We start from the raw sequence: 23,378 nt of genomic DNA, 5'->3' as shown, positions 1-23,378 counted from the left end.
ATAAAATCCATCCATTATCTTTTACCCGCTTCTTCCATTTTGGGTCACGGGGGTCACCAGTGCCCATGTCCAGCAATCATTGTACGAGGGGCGGGGACACCCTGGACAGGTCTCCAGTCCATCACAGGTACACATAGAGACAAACGAGACAAACAACCATTCACTCTCTCACTCACACCTAGAGACAATTTAGAGTCACCAATCAGCCTAACATGCATGTTTTTGGTCTGTGGGAGGAAACCGGAGTACCCGAACAAAACCCACGCATGCACGGAGAGAACATGCAAACTCCACCCAGAAAGGCCCCCGGGCCGGGATTTGCCCCGAGGACCTGTGTGCTGAGAAGCAGCAGCTCTACCAGTTGCGCCACTGTGCTGCCCCCAACAATAAAATGTAAAAGAAAAACAGTAACAAGATCTAAGATATGAACTAAGAAAGACGTTAACTAAAAATACGCTACGCACCAATAGCACAAAAATAATACGCCAAACTGCAGCACGAACACAAATATATAGTCGAACACGAATATATATATATTTTTTTTTCATTTACCTTTATTTATCCAGGTAGTCTCATTGAGCCACGAGAACTCATTTTCAAGAGAGACCCGTTTAGGGAGCAGATGGGCGTTAAGGGCCTTGCTCATGGGCCCAGAGTGGGGTGAATGAGGGTGGGGGAAGGTGTGGGTGTTTCACCTACCCCACCCACATTTTGATGTTGTCGGTACCGGGGCTTGAACCGGCGATCTTCCGATCACAGGCCCACCTTCTCTAACCTCTGCATCACCACTCATTTCCGCTGTACACGTCGCACTGCCTTATAAGTCGCATCAGTCCAAACTTGTCTAATAAAGTGGAAAAATCTATAAATATGTCACTGTGCTGTATACGTTGCATCTATTATGCGTCACCGCTGACGCCTCATATTTGTTTCACGTCACCGTTGACAACCCAGAAATGTGGGTCAGTGTTGTGCCAAAAATCAATGGGCTGCCAAATGGTGGCTGCGGGAGTGTGCACAGGAGAATTTTTACAAGAATTTAACAAGATTAGCACTTAAAAACAATTATTTGTTTGCTTGAAATTATAGAAAAGGTGTGTTTCACTCTAACTTTTGCTTAATAAATGCACTTTGACGGTCAAATCGGCTGTATTTCAAAACCCGATTTGCATTAGCGTGCATCTGCAGAGGGACGAGCTGCTGTTCATTTCTTCGAAATTTAACAAGATAAACACCTAAAAACAATTGTTTGTTTGCTCGACTTTATAGTAAAGGTGTGTCTCAGTCTAACGTTTGCTTAATAAAAGGACTTTAACGGTCAAATCAGCTGTATTTCAAAAGTATTCGCTGCCTCTGTGCTCCCAGGAGCGTGCAGACAGGGAGAAAAAAAGGAAGGCTTGCTAACTACTAAATAATTTAGTAATTATTTTAGAATGCTTTTGTCCTGTTTTAGTACATTTGAACAAAAAAGTTATTTTGAATCTTAAAAAAAATTATTTAGCTATTTGTTGTACTAGTTAGCTAAAAGGTTTTGCCAAGCTTAGCTTTATTTTTTATTCAAAGTTTCAGATATAAAATAAATGCATGTAAATCTGTAAAAAAAAAAAGAAAAAAAGATAAAGAATAATGCATTTCCAATATTATATATTTTTAATTATTAATTGGATTAAATGACCTTAGCCCCAAATGAATTTTCCTTACAGTTATGATCTCACTGCGCACCACAAATTACAGGCAGCACATCACACAATTTTCAGATTCTGCTCAAGCAGGGTTCCAGAACAAGTCAACATACGCCGGATCTTTAGGAAAGATTTCATTTAGGATAGACATTTTACAGGATAACATATTTATTTTGCCCATCTTTGATGGAAGGTTTAGATGCAAAAGTAAAAAGCAATCTGGTGTGAACGCCTTGCAGGTCCCAGCACCACCTGCACAGAGGACTCCTGCCATCACCAAGGTGTGTGTCTGCAGCTGTGGGAGGGCTTCTCCTGTGACTGCACCATGACCACCTACGGAGGACCTTTCTGCAGCGACCGTGAGTATTACCCCCACCCAGGAGCAACACTCACAGCTCCAACAGCCTGGAAATGGATGAATTCAGTCTTTGTGTTAGATTTGACTGAGCTACACTTGTCACTAAAGTCGTGTTTGTTCGTACGGATTATGTTCTTGTATTTGTGTGCAACCTTTTTTTTATTTTCTTTTTAGACATTTATTGAATTGTTTTGAACATGCAGAGATAATGGTTCAAGCTCTTAATTTAAAGATTAAAAAATATGCAAAGAGCAAATTAAAAACACTTCTGAAGGCTTTTAAATCCTTCTAATAGCTAAAAAGTAATTTTATTTGTCCAGTCATGGCAGGTCAAGCTTCATTTGCTGCCATGTCATTCAAGAAGTGCAAGAATTGTGTTTTTGGTAATATGTGCTGTTAAAAACACCTTTATTAAGAGATAAGAGTACATTACACAATAAAAAAGCCCAGAGGGTGCTATCTTAGGATAATTCGATGATAACAGCGCTGGTAAGAAAGTCAATATGTAAGAAAAATAAGAGAAAACATCTCATGGCTGATGATTGGAGGCACATTTGTTCCCACACTGATTGCAGTTCTGGGTCTGAGGAGAAAACTCAACAAGCTGTAAGAACGTGAGGAGGAGAAAACAGCCCGACGTCCATGATTATAAGTAGATCTGTTCACTCAGACTGATTGCAGGTCTGGATGTGACAGAACTCAGAAAGTGGATGTTGAACGCTCTCTAGCAGTCGTCACCTGGATTGTTGTTTTAATATGTTTGTTTTCAGCGTTAAAACTAAGAAACAAACACGTTGCTTGTATTGATCACGTCTGATAAATCATTCATTCTGTCAAGTCTCTTCCTGTCTGAAACGTCTGCTTCCAACTTAAAAATACATGTAATCTGCTCATTTTACTTCAGGAAACATAAGAGTCAATAGATAAACTCAACTAATACATCAATATAATTATCAAGGATCCTGAACTTAAATAATATGACTTATTCTGGTAAACAACAGAACAGCTTGTTAGTGGAAGAAGTAAAGAAAAAAAAGTTTATTAAACCACAAATATGCATTTATTCCCTATTTTAATACAACTTTAATGAGACTTTTATTATTCAACACAAACACTGAAGATAAATGTTATTTTTTTTTGTTTGCCTTTTAATGTTTAAGTTGACTTAAATGTGTTGTCTCCTAAAACTCACTGGCTTTAATCGTTTAAGCAGCTAAAGTGTGTTGAGCCTTTTTATTCTCCTTTAGCTTGTGTTGTTTGAGCGTCACAGATGACAAGTCAAGTCAGCTGCAGTTGTTCAAAGCAAACAGACAGAGGACTTGTTGTCCTGCAGAAACAACAAAAACAAACGAATTGTAAAGGTAGAGGACAAATCAGGCGAGTCCTCCTAATATTCTCAGTTTCTTGTCCAAACTCTAAACTGATAGCCGTTTATTACAGAAATGTCAAACTGGACAGCAGGACACCTCACAGGTCAAAGGTGATCCCTTTTGATTTCAAGGTCAAAGGTCAAGGTCACAGATAACCTTTATTAAAACAGTGTCCATGCTTCAACTTAGCATCCAAGTAACAGAAATGCCAAACGCTTTGTCCCCTAGACTGTCCCTAAGACAGGACACAGTTTGTCCACAAATGTTCAGGAGAGAAAAATGTCCTCAGACTCTGTCTCCACGTTGGATCTTATTTATATTCAGACCACTTCCACCATAGAACTCCTGAGCGGTTCTGGTTCTGGTGAAGTCTGATCATCAAATGGTTTGGATCATCAACGGTGAGTTTCCGTGTGCGTTTGTGACTCAGTAAACTGTCGTATCCCTGCTCTCTACTGGTTACGGGTTTATTCCGTGCATTCACATTTTCTGCTGCCAACACTAGATGTTTCAGAGCTGTTTTTATACATGGAAAGAAAACTTGACACACATTTTTACCACCACTACACAGCGTGTCACGTAATCTTTTCAACACCCCAGCTCTAATGTCAAGGTCACTAATCAAGGTCAAAGTTTATACAAGAGCTTTGCTTGCCTGAACCATTGCTGTAGATTGCTGTATTGGTGTATAACAGTTTGTTGATGGGCGTATAATGTGCCGTCTGTGGTTCTCATTTGATTTCCTTAAAAATCTAGTCCAGTTCATGCTCAAAATAGAGAAATGTTAAAAATTACAGGAAAAAAAAAACATGTTTAACAAAAATCCAATTTTTGGATGGTTTCATCGCTGTTTGTGGGAGACCTCTCAATCATGCGGATGATGGTAAATGGCATGGCCAGCCAATACCAAAGGTCAAACCGATCCATCAGTCCTGCTCCAGTAAATAACAAGCCTCGTGTTTCACACCCAACCATCATCAGACTCATTAAAGCCGAACGATGTAGGCTCATCCATCCATTGTCTTTACACGCTTCTTCCTTTTTGGGTTGCAGGGGTCACTGTGCGAGAGGCGGGGGCCCTGGACAGGTCTCCAGTCCATCATAGGGACACATAGAGACAAACGAGACAAACAACCATTCACTCTCTCTCTCACTCACACCTAGAGACAATTTAGAGTTACCAATCAGCCTAACATGCATGGCTTTGGTCTGTGGGGGGAAACCGGAGTACCCGGAGAAAACCCACACATGCACAGAGAGAACATGCAAACTCCACCCAAAAAGGCCCCGGCTGGGATTTTATCCGGCAACCTTCTCGCTGAGCAGCGGAAGCTCTACCCACTGATCCACCGCCACCGTGCCGCCAATACGCTGTAGGACCTTAACGTAAAAACGTGAACAGCACATCGTTTACTAGCTGTATTATCAGTTGTCTTGTGTAATCTATAATCTATCTTTTTGTTAATCTTACTAATACAAATATTCTTGTAGTCTTTCTCTTGATGGTCAGGAGCTTATTCCAACACCATTTTAACATTTAACTCATTAAAAAAACAAAATGGGAAAACAGTAGGAACTTGCCTAACATCTAATTCTTAATAAATGTTTGTCTAGATGCATTGATATCCAGGTACAGAAATCACTTTATCAGGTTTGTTATACAGTAGTCTCTCATTGCTTCGCGGTTCGTTTTTTGCGGGTTTACTATATTGCGGTTTTTCAAAGTAAGATTAGATATGACACAATTGGCTGATTGATGGATGAGCCATGTATTGTTTACTTAAAATAAATTATTTTAAATAATTTTGCACCGTGTGTGCAGCCCACCAGTGAAGGAGAAGCTCCCACCTGCAGCTGATCAGCTGATCTCCTTTCTGCCGCACACATTTCTCCTGCTGCAGCCTTTGCTGTCCAGATGCACAGATCGACTTTTGTCTTCCAAATTAAAATTCAAATTATGTCACATCGTAAAAATCATCACAATCACAAAGTATAAAAGTGTTAAAAGTTATTTTTAATTATTTTAGAACGTCTATGTTCAGTTGTTTCAGTGTAATTGATCAACAAGTACATTTCTGCTCCGTGCTGCAGAGCTGGAGCTGTGACATCTCTTTGATGTCCTGCTGCACTTCTCTTCTCTACAGTTTAAATTTAAATACTGCAACAATTTAAATAAACAGCCCATGCTGCATGGATTGTTTATTTTATTGATTATTTATTTTATATGGGGGAGTGGTGGCGCAGAGGTTAGAGGAGGTGGGTCTGTGATCGAAAGATCGCCGGTTTGAGCCCCGGTACTGACAACATCAAAAATGTGGGTGGGGTAGGTGAAGCACCCACACCTGCCCCCACCCTCATTCACCCCACTCTGGGCCCATGAGCAAGGCCCTTAACCCCCATCTGCTCCCTAAACAGGTCTCTCTTGAAAATGAGTTTGCGTGGCTCAATGAGACTACCTGTATAAATAAAGGGTAAATGAAAAAAAAATATATATATATATATATATATTTTTTTTTTTTAAATATTACAGTATTTAAATTTAAATTGTTTATTGAAGGAGGGATATTGGGAGTAACAGGTGATTGCAGCCTGGCACACGTCATGACAAAGTTTACTGAACTTGAACTTGGGCTACTGCATCCCTACTTCACGGTTGTCACTTATCGCGGGTGGGTGTGGTCCCAAACACCAGCGATAAACGAGGGACCACTGTACATTTCTGTTTTTATTACTTCTGGGTCATCGGTCATTACCGGAGTCACACGGACCGATGTTCAGCTCACGGTTACGTGTGGGATGTGTAATTATTGGTTAACCTCTGCAGTTACAGATAATTGTTTTAATATATTTATTATTTGTGCCATTGCTTTGTGTGAGAGAAACGATAATCTGTGCAGCCTTTCTGACTCTAAAATTGTTTCCAAATGGTGCTAATCTAAACCTAATGGTATTCCTTTCATTATAATAATTTCTTTGTTATCTGTCCAGCCATCCATTATCTTTACCCGTTTATTCCATTTTGGGTCACGGGGGTCGCTGGTGCCCATGTCCAGCAATCACTGTGCGAGGGGCGGGGTACACCCTGGACGGGTCGCAAGTCCATCACAGAATTTCTTTGTTATACTCAGCATATTTTTTAGTCCTAAAAGGTATTTGACAATCTCTGAGATTGCTGTATAATTTGGCATGACATGAATTCTACCAAGACTCGTGATTTTACCTGAGTGCCTCCAACAACTCCCAGTGATTGACCTCCGAGTCCTCCCACTCCATCCCGGTCGTGTCAGTCAACGTATGAGAACGACGCCATGAGCTGAACAAATGTAAGAAAGTCCACCTGATGTGGCTTCATATAACCGTCTGCAGAGGTGAACCCACCTAAACCGAAACCCGTAAGTCAACATATTCTGTGGACTGCTCCAGTCCTGTTATACTTTTCAGTTTTATTTATCAAACAGAGAGGCGTAGAAATATCCCGATGTTTAACTGATGTAAACTGTGTGATTGAGGCACGCCGCAGTTAAAATGTTCTTGTTCTGTATAAAAATAAAAGCTACATTTGAAATTAAGTAAAGTATTACACTTTTTCTTAAATCTCCCAAAGCTTTTCCCATGCTTTTTAAACAACCGTACGTTCTGGATTTATTAAGAAAAAGGAATGATCTCTGTTAAAATTCTCAATAAATCTTGTATTTTTTTCTTGACCTTCCTTTCAGGTGAGGTCCATCACAATTACCAGCCTGTCCAAGACAGGATAATCCAGGAGAGAGGCTCAGGCTTAATCTCATGCCCCGGGACAGAATAGATGACCTACCAGGAATAGAGCTGGAAGACTTTTCAGTCTATTTCAGGTCAAAATATATATATATATATTTTTTACTTATTACAGATTTTGCGCAAAATGTGAAGCGAAGCAGTTTCTTTCAGTTCACAGCTCCAACCAATCCTGCATCAAATTCAGTACGGCTTGTGGAAATTTGTATCTTACATTCTTACAAATGTGAAATAAAATCAAATCTGTTTGAGCAGATCGCCATGGTCTTTTCATTTTTAAGCACTTTGGTCGTGCAGATTTCACAGTTTAGCTTTAGTAGTTTTTCTTTAAATTTCTACTTTCAGGGGACAAAGTTCATGTTTCCTCTCATTAACGTCCATCCGTCCATTCTCTTTGCACGCTTCTTTCTTTCCAGGTCCCTGGTGCCCATGTCCAGCAGTTACTGGGTGGAGGGGGACAACCTGGACAGGTCTCCAGTCCATCACAGGGACACAAAGAGACAAACATTCACACTCTCACCTAGGGACAATTTAAAGTCACCAATTAGCCTACATGCATGTTTTTGGTCTGTTGGAGGAAACCGGAGTACCTGGAGAAAATACACGGCGAGAACATCCAAACTTCACCCAGATGGGTGCCAAGTTGGGTTTCAATCTGGCAACTTCTTTAAGAGGTGACAGCTCTACCAACTGCACCACCGTGTCACCATCCTCCCAGTCCTGCATGGAAAAGACGATAAAATAATACCCTCAAATACACAATGTGCATTTACCACTTGCATACAAAAATACAGTTTAGGTATCGATGGCAAACGAAAGCTTCAAGATTTGGTAGGCCTAATGCTTTTTAAAGATGTAGCTAACAACTGTAAGCACAGAATTTAATAAATTATTGAGTTTTTAACATTTTCTGATCAAGCTGTGAAAAATTAACTGAAGGACTATCAATTTTAGTTAAAAAATTTTTTCATAAAATGCAAAGGTTGCTCCCATTTTGTTTGTTTGAATGTCTAATATATAACCAGAAACAGAACCGTGGGGAGGCCAAAAAAAAAAACCTCACTAAAACTTAACATTTCTAAAAAAACGTGTTTTAACAGAGCAGCAATGTAAGAAGTGCACGAATCAACAAAAATCAACTCCATAAAAAGTTTTTTGAAGTTGATTTTTTTTTTAATCTGGTAAATGTCCTGTTGTTTGCATGGACATACAAAATTAAATTACTGCAACAGCCACTAGGGGGCGCTCACTTATTGTGACTTCAATGTCCAGGTTCCAGTCCTTTTTCTAGTTTCTGTTTGTCTCTGTGGGGTAATAATTCATTTTTATACAACTCAAAAGGCAACAAATACTTAGTTTTGATAAAACACAAAGAATAAAGGACTGAACTAGCTTAAAACTTTAGACTGTAGCTTAATACAGATTGAAATTTATATTTAAAATGATTAACAGGAAGGTTTTTTTTTATGATGCATCTCTGTTTAAATACATTTAAACTTTCAAAAGCCAGAAGAGTCACAACAGAGTATTTATATTTTATAATGGATGAAGATGTTCACATCCTGGACAGAGAGGAACGATGGTTTGAGAGAGGAGTAAAGGAGGCCATCTTTGTGAAAAGAAATCATCCATCATTAAACAGGGGTGGAGGCCTCCGGGTTCAACTGTCCCCCTCTTACAATGCTGTGATTGCTAGTATCACTCAGCCCTCTGTGAGTAGTAAACAGCCATCAGTGTGCTAATGATCCATTGTTAGGCTGATGGTCCTTCTTGAGCATGTGATCAGCTGGTTTTGGTTGTCAGCAGCAAACTGGTTGATCCACTCTGTGAAGGTGCTATTTAAGAGACTGAGCTGAAAACAGCACCTCAGACTGAGGAAGTCTCTTGGATGAGAGACGAAACGTTTCTACATTTTTTTTTTTTTTTTTGAATGTCCAGAGGACCAGATTGAACTTTTTTGGATTTTTCTACCTGGATTATTGAGCATGCATCAGAATATTTATATTTTAGTTTTAGTATTATTGTTTATGTCACTTTTTTTGTGTTTTGTAGTTTCATCGTGAAAAAATGCCGTTTTTACATTTTCATTTACATTTTGTAAATATTTTAAAGCCACACTTTATTAGGCTGAGATTTTAGCTGTTTGAACAAATGTTTTATGGTATATATATAAAAAAATCCCTCTTCAAAATAAAAGCAGTCCTCCATCAAGGCTGTTTCCAGGCCTTTTGAGCTTTGCATAAAAGTTTCAGTTTGTCTTCAAGACTAACAGAGTTCATTAAAGTCCAAAAGTTAGCAGTAAATAAAAATAAAAAATTATGCAAGGTCAACATCTAATAAATCACATCACAACTCATTTTCCATCCAAACAGCTCTGTAGCAGCGTTCAGCCCTTCAGCCATTAACAAAACAACTTTATGACTCTTAAATAAATGTGACTGAAATTAGTCACCTGAGGGAATAATTACCCACTTTGACTTATTTTGGTTTGTGTCCTCACCGTTTCTCACACATTAAAATAAAAACATCTTGTGTGGAGCGCTCAGGAGTTTCTCAGAAGGCCAGCGACGTGTCGGGAGCTGGCAACTCAAGGAAACGTAATTAATTACTAATTTGATATTTTTCACAAACACTGTTTATTTCAGGCTCCGTCAGAGATCAGACCGGATTAGTTTTACACTCCGTTCAGTGAATTTAATAAGACTGTATGTCGAGACCCGCACAGTTTATTAAGAGAAATAAAGAAAAACTAATGGCAGTGTGGACTTTTATCTATAAACACGAGATTTTATTTTATTATTTATATAAATACAACAGTTAAAGTAGCCTAAAGTAACCAATTTATCAAATTTAAACCATCTAATTTACTGCTCCTTGAGATTATAAATTAATATCTGTGAAAACTGGGGCCTTCTGTTTGACAACAAATAAATTAAATTAGTTTTTAACTCCTTGACAGCAGCAACTGAATGTAAAATGACAAAACAAATACCAGGTATTATATTCCTCCTCTCCACGGGTTTATTAAATATCCACCTTGGCGAGATGTAAAAATATAATAAGGTTAAGCAGAAAAAATAAAGTTTCAGTTTTTATTCTTAGAGTTCAGATGAACAATCAGAACTGAGGAAATGAAGGAAACTGTTGCCGAGATGTAATTAGAGCAATTAGAGTAAATTGAGGCAACTTTATTTCTACGGTACTTCTCCGACACAAGTGGAGCTCTAGTGTCTGTCAGGAAACATCAACACAGATTAGGATTGTTAGACGCTCAGAAAATCTCTGAATCAGGAATCGGCTGCTGCTCTTCAGTTTGTTGTTCAGAAATCATGTTCTCCAACTCCGTCGTCCTGTTGAGAGACTAAAAATAAAAATCAGTTTAAAATGACACTCGGGTGTTAACCAACATAAAACCCTTGAGAAGGAAATGTCACTGATGAAGTCACGTCTAAAACATTGTGCAGTGATTCTGTTGTTTTCTGTCTTTACTTCCATTCAAGTGAAGTTTATTTTGTCATTTTTGACATTTTGCTGATTTGTTAAAAGTAAGAGGTTGCAGAAGTTTCATTTAACAGAAAATATTTTTAATTTTCACCAAGTTGTTTAAAGGATTGGATGGTGAAATTTGGATGACTGCATAAAGAAAAATACATTCTCTAAATTTTTTGACAATAAAAATTTTTTTGGGGGGGTCTAAAACACATTTTTGTTTAGGAAAATATATTTTTTTATTTGTATTTCCAAAACTTATTTTATTAACCGTAAACTAAAGTCATTTTATATTCTTCCATTAAAATGTGTACGTTGTCTGTTTATTTTGAGCAAACATGAAAGTTACCCTGATGCCCTTTTGTTGGCCTTGTTGCTGTTTTAAGTGCTCTATAAATAAAGTGGTATGATGTTCAAGGTTCTTTATTGTCATTTGCATCATATGTGGTACATGAGGTGGAACAAAACTGTGTACACAACGTCCCAGTTACACCCAAATATAACAAAAATATAAAGTATAAAAAGAAACTGTAAATAAGGATCTAAGAAATACACTAAAAAATACGCTAAACGAATGCCAAATGGTACTCTAAAAGATCTAAGATGTACACCAATCACTGTTAGTGCAAAACAATACACTGAACAACAGCAGCACGTTTCCAGTCTCTATTTAACATGCTTTTTGTGAAGAAAATAATACAAACTTTGCTCTTTTAATTTAGAGTTTCAATTAAAATTAGTCTCTCATATAAAACATTTCCAGAGACAGTAGATTTGTTTAGTTTAGACCCAAACTCTGAGACCAAATAATTTTCCTTAAAATGGACAATCCTGGTGAATTTTCTCACTTTGAAGATCCAACACTTGGATTTATTAGCGGGTGACACAGTTGTGCGGTGGTTGGAGCTGCTGCTGCCAACTCTTGGCCTTTCTGGGTGAAAGTTGCATGTTCTACCGGGTACTCCGGTTTTCTTCCACAGACCAAGAAACCTCCATGTTAGGTTAATTAGTAACTCTAAATTGTCCCTAGATGTGAGTGAATGTGAATGGTTGGTTGTCTCTGTGTCCCTATGATGGACTGAAAACTTGTCCAGGTGTCCCTATGATGGACTGGAAACCTGTCCAGGTGTCCCTGTGATGGACTGGAGACATGCCCAGGTGTCCCTGTGATGGACTGGAGACATGCCCAGGTGTCCCCCACCTCTCTCACAGTGACTGCTGGACATGGACACCAGCTCCTGTGACTCTGAACTGAACAGATGAACTTGAATTTATATAAATTGTGTGTTTGTGTCCACTGATATGAGGCTGAAGCTCTTGCATGTCCATCAGGTCTTCTCAGATCAAACTGGTCAATATTTGAGCAGATTCGGATTCGTTGACCTCTCTCAACTCTTTGGTGAATCGTCACAGAAAATTTAATCCAAGCTGATGGCTGATTAGGATGCAAACAGACGCAGGAGGTGTGAAGCTATGTTCAGCAGATTTGAAAATGAGAAGCCACGCTGCCAGTTTCTCTCAGATACGCGACGAGTTATTTCACGATTAGTCACGGCCTCCTCTGACTCAGCCTGCAAACACTGACTGCAGGAGAGGAACTTCAGTCTTCTGCCAGTGTCACACTGACTAACAGGAGAAATAAAAACGGACTGTTAGGGGAAATATTCAAAATGCAGTAAAACATTTCACCGGCTCTGTCCTCGGAGTTCAAACCACAGAAGAAGGACCTGAGCGTCACTCTGCTGCTGGTTGAACTCCAGGGGTCATTCTGGTTTTCTATGAGAGTTATAGTTCCTTTTCTATGAGGAAATAGGATTTGTTTTGTAATATGTGAGTAATGTTCCTTTTGCGGGGATTTGTTGAGTGCAGCATGTCACATACCAAAGCATTTAATACTGAGATTAGTTTTGTTGCCGTCAAAAGAGCGAAGGCAGACGAGAATGTTTTTACCCGTCTCTGTGTTTCTGTTCGTTTACCAAAAAATCTCATAAAGCAGAAGATGGATTTGAAGTAAATGAGTTAATTATGAAATGCACATCTACCACCACAATTCAAGATGGCCACTACAGCCAACTAATCCTAGGAAAGACCAAATTGGCTACAGTTTGGTCATATTCACCAATACTGATCTAAAATCTGGTGTACTGGTAGATAAGAGTCGCCCCCAACACAAACTAAAAACAATTAGTCAGATCTTTGTTTAAAAATAAGCATCAACTGTTGGAGTAAACTCAGACTGTCTGCTGGACAGATTTTAAACTAACTCACATTTTTTATTTTCAGGCTGCGTTCACACAGCAAGAAAAAGTGGATTAAAATATATTTTTTTAATCCCTTATCTGACTCATAACTGAATTTTTCTGACAGTCTGAACATGGCAAAAAAAAAAAAATTAATTCAACCCAGATCTTGTTCATCTGTGGCACTGAATCAGGTCCATATGAATATAAATATAAGTATACCGTATAATATCCATATAAATAAAGGGTAAATGACAAAATATATATCTGATGTTTTTCAAAGCGACCTCAGTCTGAACAGTCGGGCCTCATTTCATCACTTTAGTAGGGGGTTGTGGATCGATCCAAATATTGATAATGTTGATACCAACATCATGAAGGTCACAAATCAAGGTCAAAGTTAAAACAAGGTATTTGCTTGTCTGGACCGTTGCCATAGATTGCTGTATAATAGTTTGCCAGAGGGCGTAGAATGCTGTAGTCTTGTTTAATTTTTACTCTTGTTTAATTTTTCATGTCCTGGAAGACTGAATCTACACCAACATGTGATACCAGTGTTGGAGTCAAATCTTATCAGTGATGAACTATAAGAGCTAGGCCTTTAGTTGTCATTTTATTGAAACTGTATGAACGCTAATGTCAAAGACACTACAGACATTTACAGACACACTTATTATCTCTTTAATTTGCCATGTTAAATCTCCCACTGTTAGCACACTTTTGTTTTGTTCTCAGAGCTTTTTCAGGCTCACGAGACACATTTTTGTTGCCACAGATGCTGCATCCAATCACATCATTTTACTTTCAGTTTCTCAATCCATGAACTCATTGAACACGAAGTGCTTTCCCCCATTTTATCATACCTGCAAATTTGTTGCTTTTCGGCGAAATTTGACAATTTCAAACAAATGATGTAATTTACGTTAATTATCTAGATCCAAAGAGTTGTTTTTTGTTGTGCCTTTTTTTTGGGGGGGGGGGTCCAAGGTGCGGTAGATGGCATAATTTCCCATTGACTGGACTTTAGCAACCATGGTTCTGTCTGCAATAGAACATCTTTGATGGAACACAAGTCATTTGGCCAAACACAATCAAGATAGACGATAGAGAAATCTTTCCCACGGACGAAGGTAACTGTTTGGTCTACGTTATAACTAGTCACTTCTCATGTTGGACACCATTAGTTTTGAGGTAAGTCTTATCTGCCAACAATATAATATGCTGTAAGTTAAACTTGATTTGGCAAAAAAATAAAATAAAATCCTACTTTAGCAATGTTATGTGCATCGTAATCTGTTACCTTTTCCAACATAACGTTATCTGTAATGGAAAGCTTGTCAGCATGCAATGCTGGCTAGGATGTCAGCTAACAACAGTGAAATGTACCTTAACGTTAGCCTACAATGTCACCCAGTTCAATGCAAATAATTTTGGGAAGGCTATCTCTAATGCATCCATATTGCTGTCCGATAATAATGGGTCATTGATCAGTCATAAGAAGAGAGCAATGAAAATTAAATGTAACATTAATGCCAGTGAAACACGACACACCAGTGTTTTGTTTAAGTGATCAAAACATCTGCTCTGGATCGTTAGGGCAACAAATAGAGCAAAATTGGTGGAGCAAGAGAGTGTGGCACGAAAGAGGCACATGTACCAGACACAAGCACAGACACCCTCTCTACAGGCATTACCTTTTGTCATCCCTTCCAAGTTTGCAGGTATGTTTTCTAAATCAGGCGCAACGTCTGACTTATGGTGTCATTTCTTTCACACCTCATCTTGGTCACTAACAACAACCTGAACATAAACACCAACCCAACACTAAACAAAAACCATCAGAAACAACCCATCTGAACACAGAGCCTCTAAATGTCCACCTATTTCTGTCCTACTAAGATTACCCAGCATGCCCTGTGGCTCAGCCAGCCTCTTGCGTTCAAGTACAACATGTAATTTCAATAACTCATGCTGAAATGTAGCAGTAACCCACATAACTTACTGTTTCTGTAAAACTTTTATCAAATAATTAAACTAAAATACACTTAATATTAAAATGTGTCAGTGTATAAAAGTGTTATTTAACTTTAATTTTTTGAGCAACTACAACTTTTGACTGAGCTCAGCCTTCTCTCCTGACAATGAAGTTTTAACCAACTAATTTAAACGTGTTTCTGCCTGGAGACAAATATTAAAGAATTTACTCTGTAGGGGCAGCTGTGGCTGAGTGGTTAGAGCAGTTGTCCTCCTATGCAAGAGTTGGGGGTTCCAGTCCATCAACAGTCACATGTCGAAATGTCCCTGGGCAAGACGCTAAACTCTTCATTGCCTTCGTTGTGTGTTCCATCGGTGTATGAATGTGATAAAACACTGATTATTCTTTGTAGAGATCTAGTAGAGTGCTGTATGAATGGGTAAATGAGGACACAGATTGTAGTGTAAAGCACTTTGAGTATCTTGATAAGAAAGGTGTTATATAAGTACAGTCCATTTACTATTATTAGGAATCTGATTGAATAACTGGATTTTCATTAATTACCTGTAAAACGTTTCTTGCTCAATTGAAACATAGTTTACAGAAAAATAAGAAATTAACAAAAAATAAGACAAACAACATTGAAAATGTAATGTTTTATATAAAATCTATATTTAATATAAATGTAAACATAACGTTTCATATGTGTTGAATTATTAGGCCTTCTTTGAAGACTCTGAAGGCTCCCCACTGGATCTCACTGCTATGAGATCAATGAGTTGAGTTGGTTTCTGTCCTCTACTTTCAGTACAGCGATTTTGTTCTAGAAATACAACGCTGCACTGGGGCTGGCAGGAGGCAACAAGATCAAATATAAACACCTGACAAAACAATCCTGTCAGATAATCGTTTATTCACTTCTGATTGCACATCTTCAGAACCGATCCACACATGTGAACATGTAGCATCCATTTTGCCTTCTGTAAATGCAGCGTGCTGCGTGTGATGTCATGTCTTCTTCTGTGGGTCACTACAGAACTGGGGACTGTTCATAGTGGAGTTTGTTGGAGGTCACATTTAGATTACAGTTTGAACGACCAAACAGAAACAAGGTATGAGCTTTAAGAGCTTCAGGGTGAACGTACTTAGAGGTGAACATCAATCTTATTCAATATGGCTGCCATCTCGGTCCATTTTACAGACGCTGAGCTAAAACCTGTAGTGGTAGTAGCTGAGAGTCATTCTCAACACATCATGGTTTTGTGCATAACAATATTTTAGGTTTGATCGAAATGGCTACAGTAGTTGGTGGGTGATATTCCTTCAAGGAATGAAAAACCTTTTATTATTTTTTTCAGTTCGCAAGTAAAGTTTCACATTCCTTAATTTGTAAGGAACAAATTAATTTTACATTCACAGTAATAAGCAGAGTGGATGTTTTGTTGCCAGTAAAAGCAGCAGTTATTGAACCAACGTACTTATTAAAGGCTTATTGTCAGTGATTTAAGCATCATCTTTATTGAACGGCTGAAAGTAACCGGCTCTATTATGAAGCTGAACCCGACTCATTGTCAACACCCTCCACCGTTCCTTCAAGCAGAAAGGGCTTATTGTATTACAGAATGCCGTAAATTGCCTGGAAGCCCCCCCTCCCCCCCGCAGATGGATTAAAAGACGTAGAAGTGCTGTGCTGTGAAAGGATGGCAGCGACTGCAAGCGACGCTCTGTATGGAAGTGAAAACACTGATCAGGACTCGATTGAAAAAAACCCGAGTTTGACTCCTGCTCCATGCTAGTTTAGAAAAAAAAAATGTAGGTTTCTGTTAAATTAAAAAAGAAATGGACTATAAATAGTTAATGGACTGTACTTATATATCGCCTTTCTATCTTATCAAGCTACTCAAAGCGCTTTACACTACAATCTGTGTCCTCATTTATCCATTCATACAGCTCTCTACTAGATCTGTACAAAGAATAATCAGTGCTTTATCACATTCATACACTGATGGGACACACAACGAGGGCAGTTCAGTGTCTTGCCCAGAGACACTTCGGCTGGTGGGATCGAACCCCCAACTCTTGCATTGGAGTCTCTGAGGGATTTGTACAGTGAATGTTTCTAGTTTTGGAGATGAGTTTTTCTGGACTGGAATTGAACAGGGAGTGCAAGTAAACCGTTGGTTACGTACTGTAACCCCAGATTCTATGAATATAGGCGTAGCCCTTTAAGGCTGTCGCTGATGGGTTTATCCCGTTATGCAGAGCATAAGCACTGAAAAAATTAGTCCACGCCCACCTGCTGTGTGGGCCCCACCCGGTCCGTATAAATTACGTTAAGAGCGGGAAATCGGCTCCCAAAATAGCTTTTTTCTTCAGCCATTTAGGAGCCAGTGAGGCCCGACGCTTAAAGGGCTACGCCTATATTCATAGAATCTGGGGTTACAGTACGTAACCAACGTTCTATTTCATATAGGCTTCGCCCTTTAAGGCTGTCGCTGATGGGTTAAGGGCGAAGCGGATGTGGTCCTCGCCTCACTGGGTCCATTCGAACACAGTAAGAAGCGGAAGCTTGCCCAAAAAACGTCTTGTCACTCAGCTCCCCGTGTGCATAACTACGCATCGCGTAATTATGTGCCATGCACAGACGCATGTTGTGTAACTATGCGTTCTGACAAAGCATGAATGCCCCGGAAAACTTTCAACGGGAAGAAGAAGTTGAAAAGAGGGGGGGGGGGCATGAACCAACTGGTTCATGGCTGAACAGTATAAACAGATTAATGTCCATGAATTGATTATTGATCAAATGAACTGATTGGTAACAATAATCATGAACTGATTAGTGACAATAGAACCAAAATCACAGACACGACTTGTGACTGATAACAACATCTCACACTGTAATGCATGCAGACAGAAGTGAGCTTAAACGGAGTTCCATGAGAACAATAATATTCATTCTGTTAGAGCACTAAGGACAGAATGTGTCATGGAACGAACCGTTACATCACGTAGGTAAAAGCGAATAAATGAGCAGGGTGTTGACCATGCAGCCGCAGTGCAAATGTCCTGCATTGACATACCATTATGCAGAGCAGTCGAAGATGCGATACCCCTGGTGGAGTGTGCTTAGAGGTTGACAGGAGGCTCTAAATCTGATGCTCTGTAGGCTTCAGAAAAAAAACCTCACACAGCCAGTGTGACAAGCGCTGGATGGATAACGGGCGACCTGCAGAAGCATCTCTATAATGCACAAACAATTGTTGAGTTTGAAACGCATTGCAGCTGTGCGCGCTATGTAACACGTCAACGCCCGCACCGGGCAGAGAAGATGAAAAGATGCTTCCTCTTCTGATCTGTGGGGGGGGGGGGGGGGGGGAGAGAAACCCCTCCAACGATATCACTCTTGATTTAAAAGAGCTCGTGATGTTTTAGGCATAAAAGCTGGGTTGGTCTTAAATCAGCTGAGCTGCCCGTCAGCCTAAATTCTAAGGCATGACGAAGCAACAGAGAGGGCAGATAATTACTTACCCTCTTAGCGGGTGTTAAAGCCAGCAGCAGGGCTGTTTAAAGAGACAAGAATTTTAAGTGAAAACCTGATCCAGGGGCTCAATTGGAGCTTTGATCAGGACTCGCAGGACCAGCGTTAAATCCCACTGTGGAGCAAGTGGACGTGAAGCAGGCCTGCGTCTTTGAACACCTTTTAGAAAACGCTTCCTCAGCGGGTGATTAAAAGCTGTTCTGTCTCCGAAACCTTCGTGGCAGGAAGAGATGACTGCAACGTACGTTAAAGCGTACTGAATGCCAACTTCCTATCCATCAGCTGTTGTAGAAAGACAACACGCCGCCTAATGGACATGAGGTGGCCTCTAAAACTTTCTCTGTACACCAGCGCTGAAAAGCCGTCCCCTTTGATGTGTACAGAACTGTGGTAGATGCAGCACGTGAATCTTGAATTGTGCACACTATCTCCTGAGGGAGACCCATCCTCTCTAAGTGGGACCGCTCAGCGGTCAGACCCACAGGTGCTGACCTATTTCTGGGTAACTCTTGATCGCTCCTCCTGCCTGAAGGAGAGCATCCTCCCTCCACGGCAGTTCCACGGCGACCCGACAACAGACGTTGCAGGCCTGGGAACCATGGTGCGTTCACACGCTCGGGAGCCACCAGGAGAGCTGTCAATCCCTCCTCCTGAACTCGGTTCAGGAACCGTAAAAACAGAGGAGGTGGGGGAAAAAACGCGTACAAAAGCGTTTTGGGCCACGGGCTGTGAGCAAATGCGTCTCCCCCCAGCGATGGATCGTCTCGCGGGCTCAGGGAAAACCATAGTTGACACTGAGCGTTCTCTCGCGTCGCAAACAGGTCCACAGCTGCTTTGCCAACTTCTGCCACGTCTGAAAACATCAGATCTGGATGGAGGGTCCAGTCCACGTGACGTGGGCCGCCCCTGGACATCACATCTGCCCCTCTGTTCAGAACACCGGATATGTAAACCGCTCTAATAGAGAGCCGGTTTTGATGAGCCCAACACAGTAGCTTTCGCGCAATGTGTAACATCTGGGCTGAACGCACACCCTTTGATGGTTATGTACGCAGCAGTCACCATGTTGTCTGTGTGAATCAACACGTGTTGAATCTGTAGCACGGGAGCAAAGTGTTGAATCATATTCAGTACTGTGCGACACTCCAAAACATTGATGTGGGCTGATGTGTAGTGGGGCCACAGCGCCCCTACTGCTTGAGATAGGCATGTCCACCCCCCCAGCCTGACAGCGACGCGTCCGTGAAGACTGACCCGTGTGACGTGGGTCTGCTGAGGGGGACTCCCTCTGACAGAAACAAGGTGTTTCCCCAGAGTCGGAGGTCTGCTCTCACAGAGGAAGGGACAATGATCATCCGTCGTTTTGTTTTACTGGATCCACATGCAGACGTGCAAAACCACCTCTGGAGGCGTCTCATGTGTAACAAACCAGCGGAACCACTGTGTGAGTGACATCATTCCCAACAGCTTCATGACGGAGACAGCTGTTATCACTTGCCAGGTCTTACGTGGCTGAGTTGACTTTAAAAAAGTGTCGAATCTAGTTTGTGATAAACGAGCTTTCATGGTGGTTGAATTTAATTCCACTCCCAGAAAAACAAATGTCTGGGCCGGGAAAATCGAGCTTCCTTCCAATTTATGGCGAAGCCCAGATTTAACAGGTGTGATGTCAACACCTGATCCTGTATCAGCGCCTCCTGTCTGGAGTGACAGGAGCAGCAGATCATCCAGGTAAAACAAAAAACTCTCGTCTCTGTGTTAGGATGATCGGTATGCGTTCTCTGGATGTTATACAACAGATCCAAAAAACGGTCTCACCCCTCCGATCCGTGAGTAAAAACCTTGTGTTTTCTCTCCGTTGGGGGACTCTGTAGATTACTTTTATCAGAAACACTTGGACTTCTGCATTTAGGGATGAGATTTAGTCTGATGATGACGGGACCGTTTTTATAACTCCTCTGAATGGAGGGGTTCGGGTTGCAAACTGTAACTTGTACCATTTGCATAAAACCTTGTCCATCCATCTGAAAAACGGCGAGCATGTTTTAGCCACTCTACGTAACGTTCGTAGGGTGAATGTGCGTTAAGTGATGTGTCACGTTTTGTACGACTGTCAGCAGTCCGCCCCTCAACCGCCGTCATGCGTCGCGGGAATGTTTTCTGTGTGATCCAGGGCGAGACTTGTGCTGAAGGCGAAGCGTGTGACAGCTGATGACGCGGTGGGGCTGCGCGTTTGACGTCGCTGTGCGAACGCTGAAAAGGCGGAGGGCGTGACTTCATTAACGCCGTGCTGTTGGAGTGAAGGCTGCTAGCCCCGCGGGAGCACACGTTTTTCTCTGGAGGGACGTGCGCCGCTCTCGCTGGAGGGGCGCACGCTGGAGGGAGGCAGGACTCATTACCGGGTTCTTTCAGCTGCTTCACGTTTAAGCTGCGGTGAGCTGCCGAATGCTGAGACGCGGTGGGTGACGGCTGCCCGCGTTTGATTCGTTGAGACGGGTGTCGCTTCTTGTGAGAGAGAAGGACCTCCACCCGAACCAGCCTGCGGACCACATTTATACCGATGTGAGCTGGTTAGCGCCGGGCAGCTGTGTGTGGGCGCCAGCATCAACGCAGCGCCGTTGGATGGAGGCTGTTCATCCTTGTGATCGACTCGTCATGTCTAGAGCGGCGGTGAGTTTAAAAACCTTATTTAAGGACACCGGCTCATGTGTGCCGGCTGTTCCATCCCACGAGTGCGAGTTGACACCGCTTGAGTGAGGATCGTGCAGTTCTAGTTGATAACGAGTTATTTTCGCTTACCGTTGTGCCGTGATCGACTCGTCATGTCTAGAGCGACGGTGAGTTTAAAAACCTTTAATTAAGGACACCGGCTCATGTGTGGAGGCTGTTCTGTGATCGACTTGTCATGTCTTAGAGCGACGGTGAGTTTAAAAACCTTATTTAAGGACACCGGCTCGTGTGTGGTGGCTGTTTCATCCCACGAGTGCGAGTTGACATCGCTTGAGTGAAAATCGTGCTGCTCGGGATTATAACGAGTTATTTTCACTTACCATCGTGCCCTGTAAGCGACTAGTAATGTCTTGGAGCGGCGGTGAGTTTAAAAAACCTTATTAAGGACACCGGCTCTTAATGTGTGCGGCCGCTGTGAGCTCATCCGAGCTTACAGACTGGCTAAAAAACAGACACTTTGATCATTAATGATGATTTATTTCAACTTTCGTGTCACTTTTACACACACCCTCCGGAGACCGTCATTTTGAGAAACTTCTCTCTCATGAGCTCTGCGATTGTTTGCCCAGAGCGCTGTCTTGCAGGCGAACTCTGGGGAAACGCTGAGCTGCAGGTTGCCGGAGTGAAGAGGGCTGGATTCTGACGGGCGGGGCTGGTGGTGGAACTCAGCGAGAGCCGCGGCCGTGGAAAAGTCTAAGCTTGCTCGCGACGGTCCCTCCAGCGGGCCGGGATGAGCCGCGCGGCTTGATGAGGTGGCGCACAGCCTCTGGCACCTCCTCCGACTGTTTCAATTCGCCAGCATGGTTTGAAGCTGCTCTGAACAGCGTGTCCGCGATGGGCTTCATCAGGTCTTGTGCAGTTTCTCCGGCAGCGAGGGGAGTAACGAAGCCAGGTGGATCGTTGGATCATCGTCATCCGCGCTGCAGTCCTCGACAGGCAAACCGTAGGAGAGGCACATATGTTGAGCTGGCGTCAGCTGCCTTACAGAGGGAGTTCTTAGTCTCCAAGGCAGGTCTGCGGCCTTCAGTCCCTTGGACATGCTATATGCTAGCAGCGCACGTTGTTGCTAACTGCGGCTGCCTGAAAAACACATCGGTGGGCTCGATTGGAGAGCGTGGTCGCCGTCTGGTTCGTGTTCCTCTGGAGGGACGGGACGCTGCTCCGACCTGGGCAGCTTCGCTCCGAAAGCTTCCGCGAGGCTTGGCTCCAGGGGGGTTACCGAGGAATAGCCCCGCTCGGTGAATCCCTCAACTCTGGTGATGGGAGCGGACTGGGGACCGACTCCTCCAATCTACCAGGAAAGAACCGTCTGTGGCCTCGCCCGTCGAACGTCCTGTTGGAACGTGAGGCCGTATGGATCAAGACGGTGAGCCACAGTGGAGCCCAGTGAAAAACAACCTTCCCGCCGATCATCCGAACTGGCGGGAAAAGGCGTGGGACGTAGAAAAAAGGGGTCCCTTCATGTCAGCCTCCTCCTGGGTTCCGCCGGGCAACCGTGAGGGCGCTGTCGGCCGGGAGCGGTGTGATCGCCGATGCGAAACGAGGTGGGATGGGGTGAGCATTCACTCAGCCCCCCTCCACCTACACTACGCTCCCCAGGAGGGAATGAGCAGCGGGGGCTGCAGCTGAGCACGCCTTGCCCCGGAGGAACCATCCGGTTCGCCCCAAGGGTCGGCGATAAGAGGAAAAAATACAAGATGGTGTTGTCCAGCGTGTAGTGACCTGTCACTGGGAAATGTTCCCCGACGCTTACCTTGGAATAAGACTGCTCGTCATCTTCTCCTCGGGGAGGAGAACTCACCGGACGACCGGAGGTCGACTGCCGGGCCAAGCATCCTTCACAAAGGTTGGTCATTTACACAATTTATCCTCTTTGTTCTGCTGACAGTGCTATATTAGCTCGCTGAAGAAAAAATGGGAGCCGATTTCCCGCTCTTAACGTAATTTATACGGACCGGGTGGGGCCCACACAGCAGGTGGGCGTGGACTAATTTTTTCAGTGCTTATGCTCTGCATAATGGGATAAACCCATCAGCGACAGCCTTAAAGGGCGAAGCCTATATGAAATAGAACTTAATGTTTTTGGTTTGAGATATTCAAATGTCGGAGTTACACTGGAGAAAAACAGATCAAGTTGTTTTTTTCATGTCTGAGGGAGCTCAGAGTGACGGATCCTGGAGCGTGGAGGGAGCAGTTTTATCAGCCATCAGGCGCAAGGGTGG

At 42.2% G+C, this 23,378-nt stretch overlaps 1 protein-coding gene across 1 annotated transcript in view; it reads left to right on the top strand.

Moving 5' to 3' along the window:
- The window catches only part of LOC119420900 (neurexin-2), a 267,108-nt gene that overhangs the window by 135,315 nt on the left and 108,415 nt on the right, over positions 1-23,378 (top strand). The window contains exon 13 of the mRNA XM_037688319.1: positions 1,922-2,041. Coding sequence (XP_037544247.1) covers positions 1,922-2,041 — 120 coding nt within the window. The remainder of the gene's footprint in view (positions 1-1,921; positions 2,042-23,378) is intronic.

The sequence above is a fragment of the Nematolebias whitei genome, chromosome 14, assembly GCF_014905685.2.
Source record: "Nematolebias whitei isolate Nwh7 chromosome 14, NemWhi1, whole genome shotgun sequence".
NCBI lineage: Eukaryota > Metazoa > Chordata > Actinopteri > Cyprinodontiformes > Rivulidae > Nematolebias > Nematolebias whitei.
Note: the sequence above shows the minus strand (reverse complement) of the source record. Positions and strands in the feature narration are given on the sequence as shown.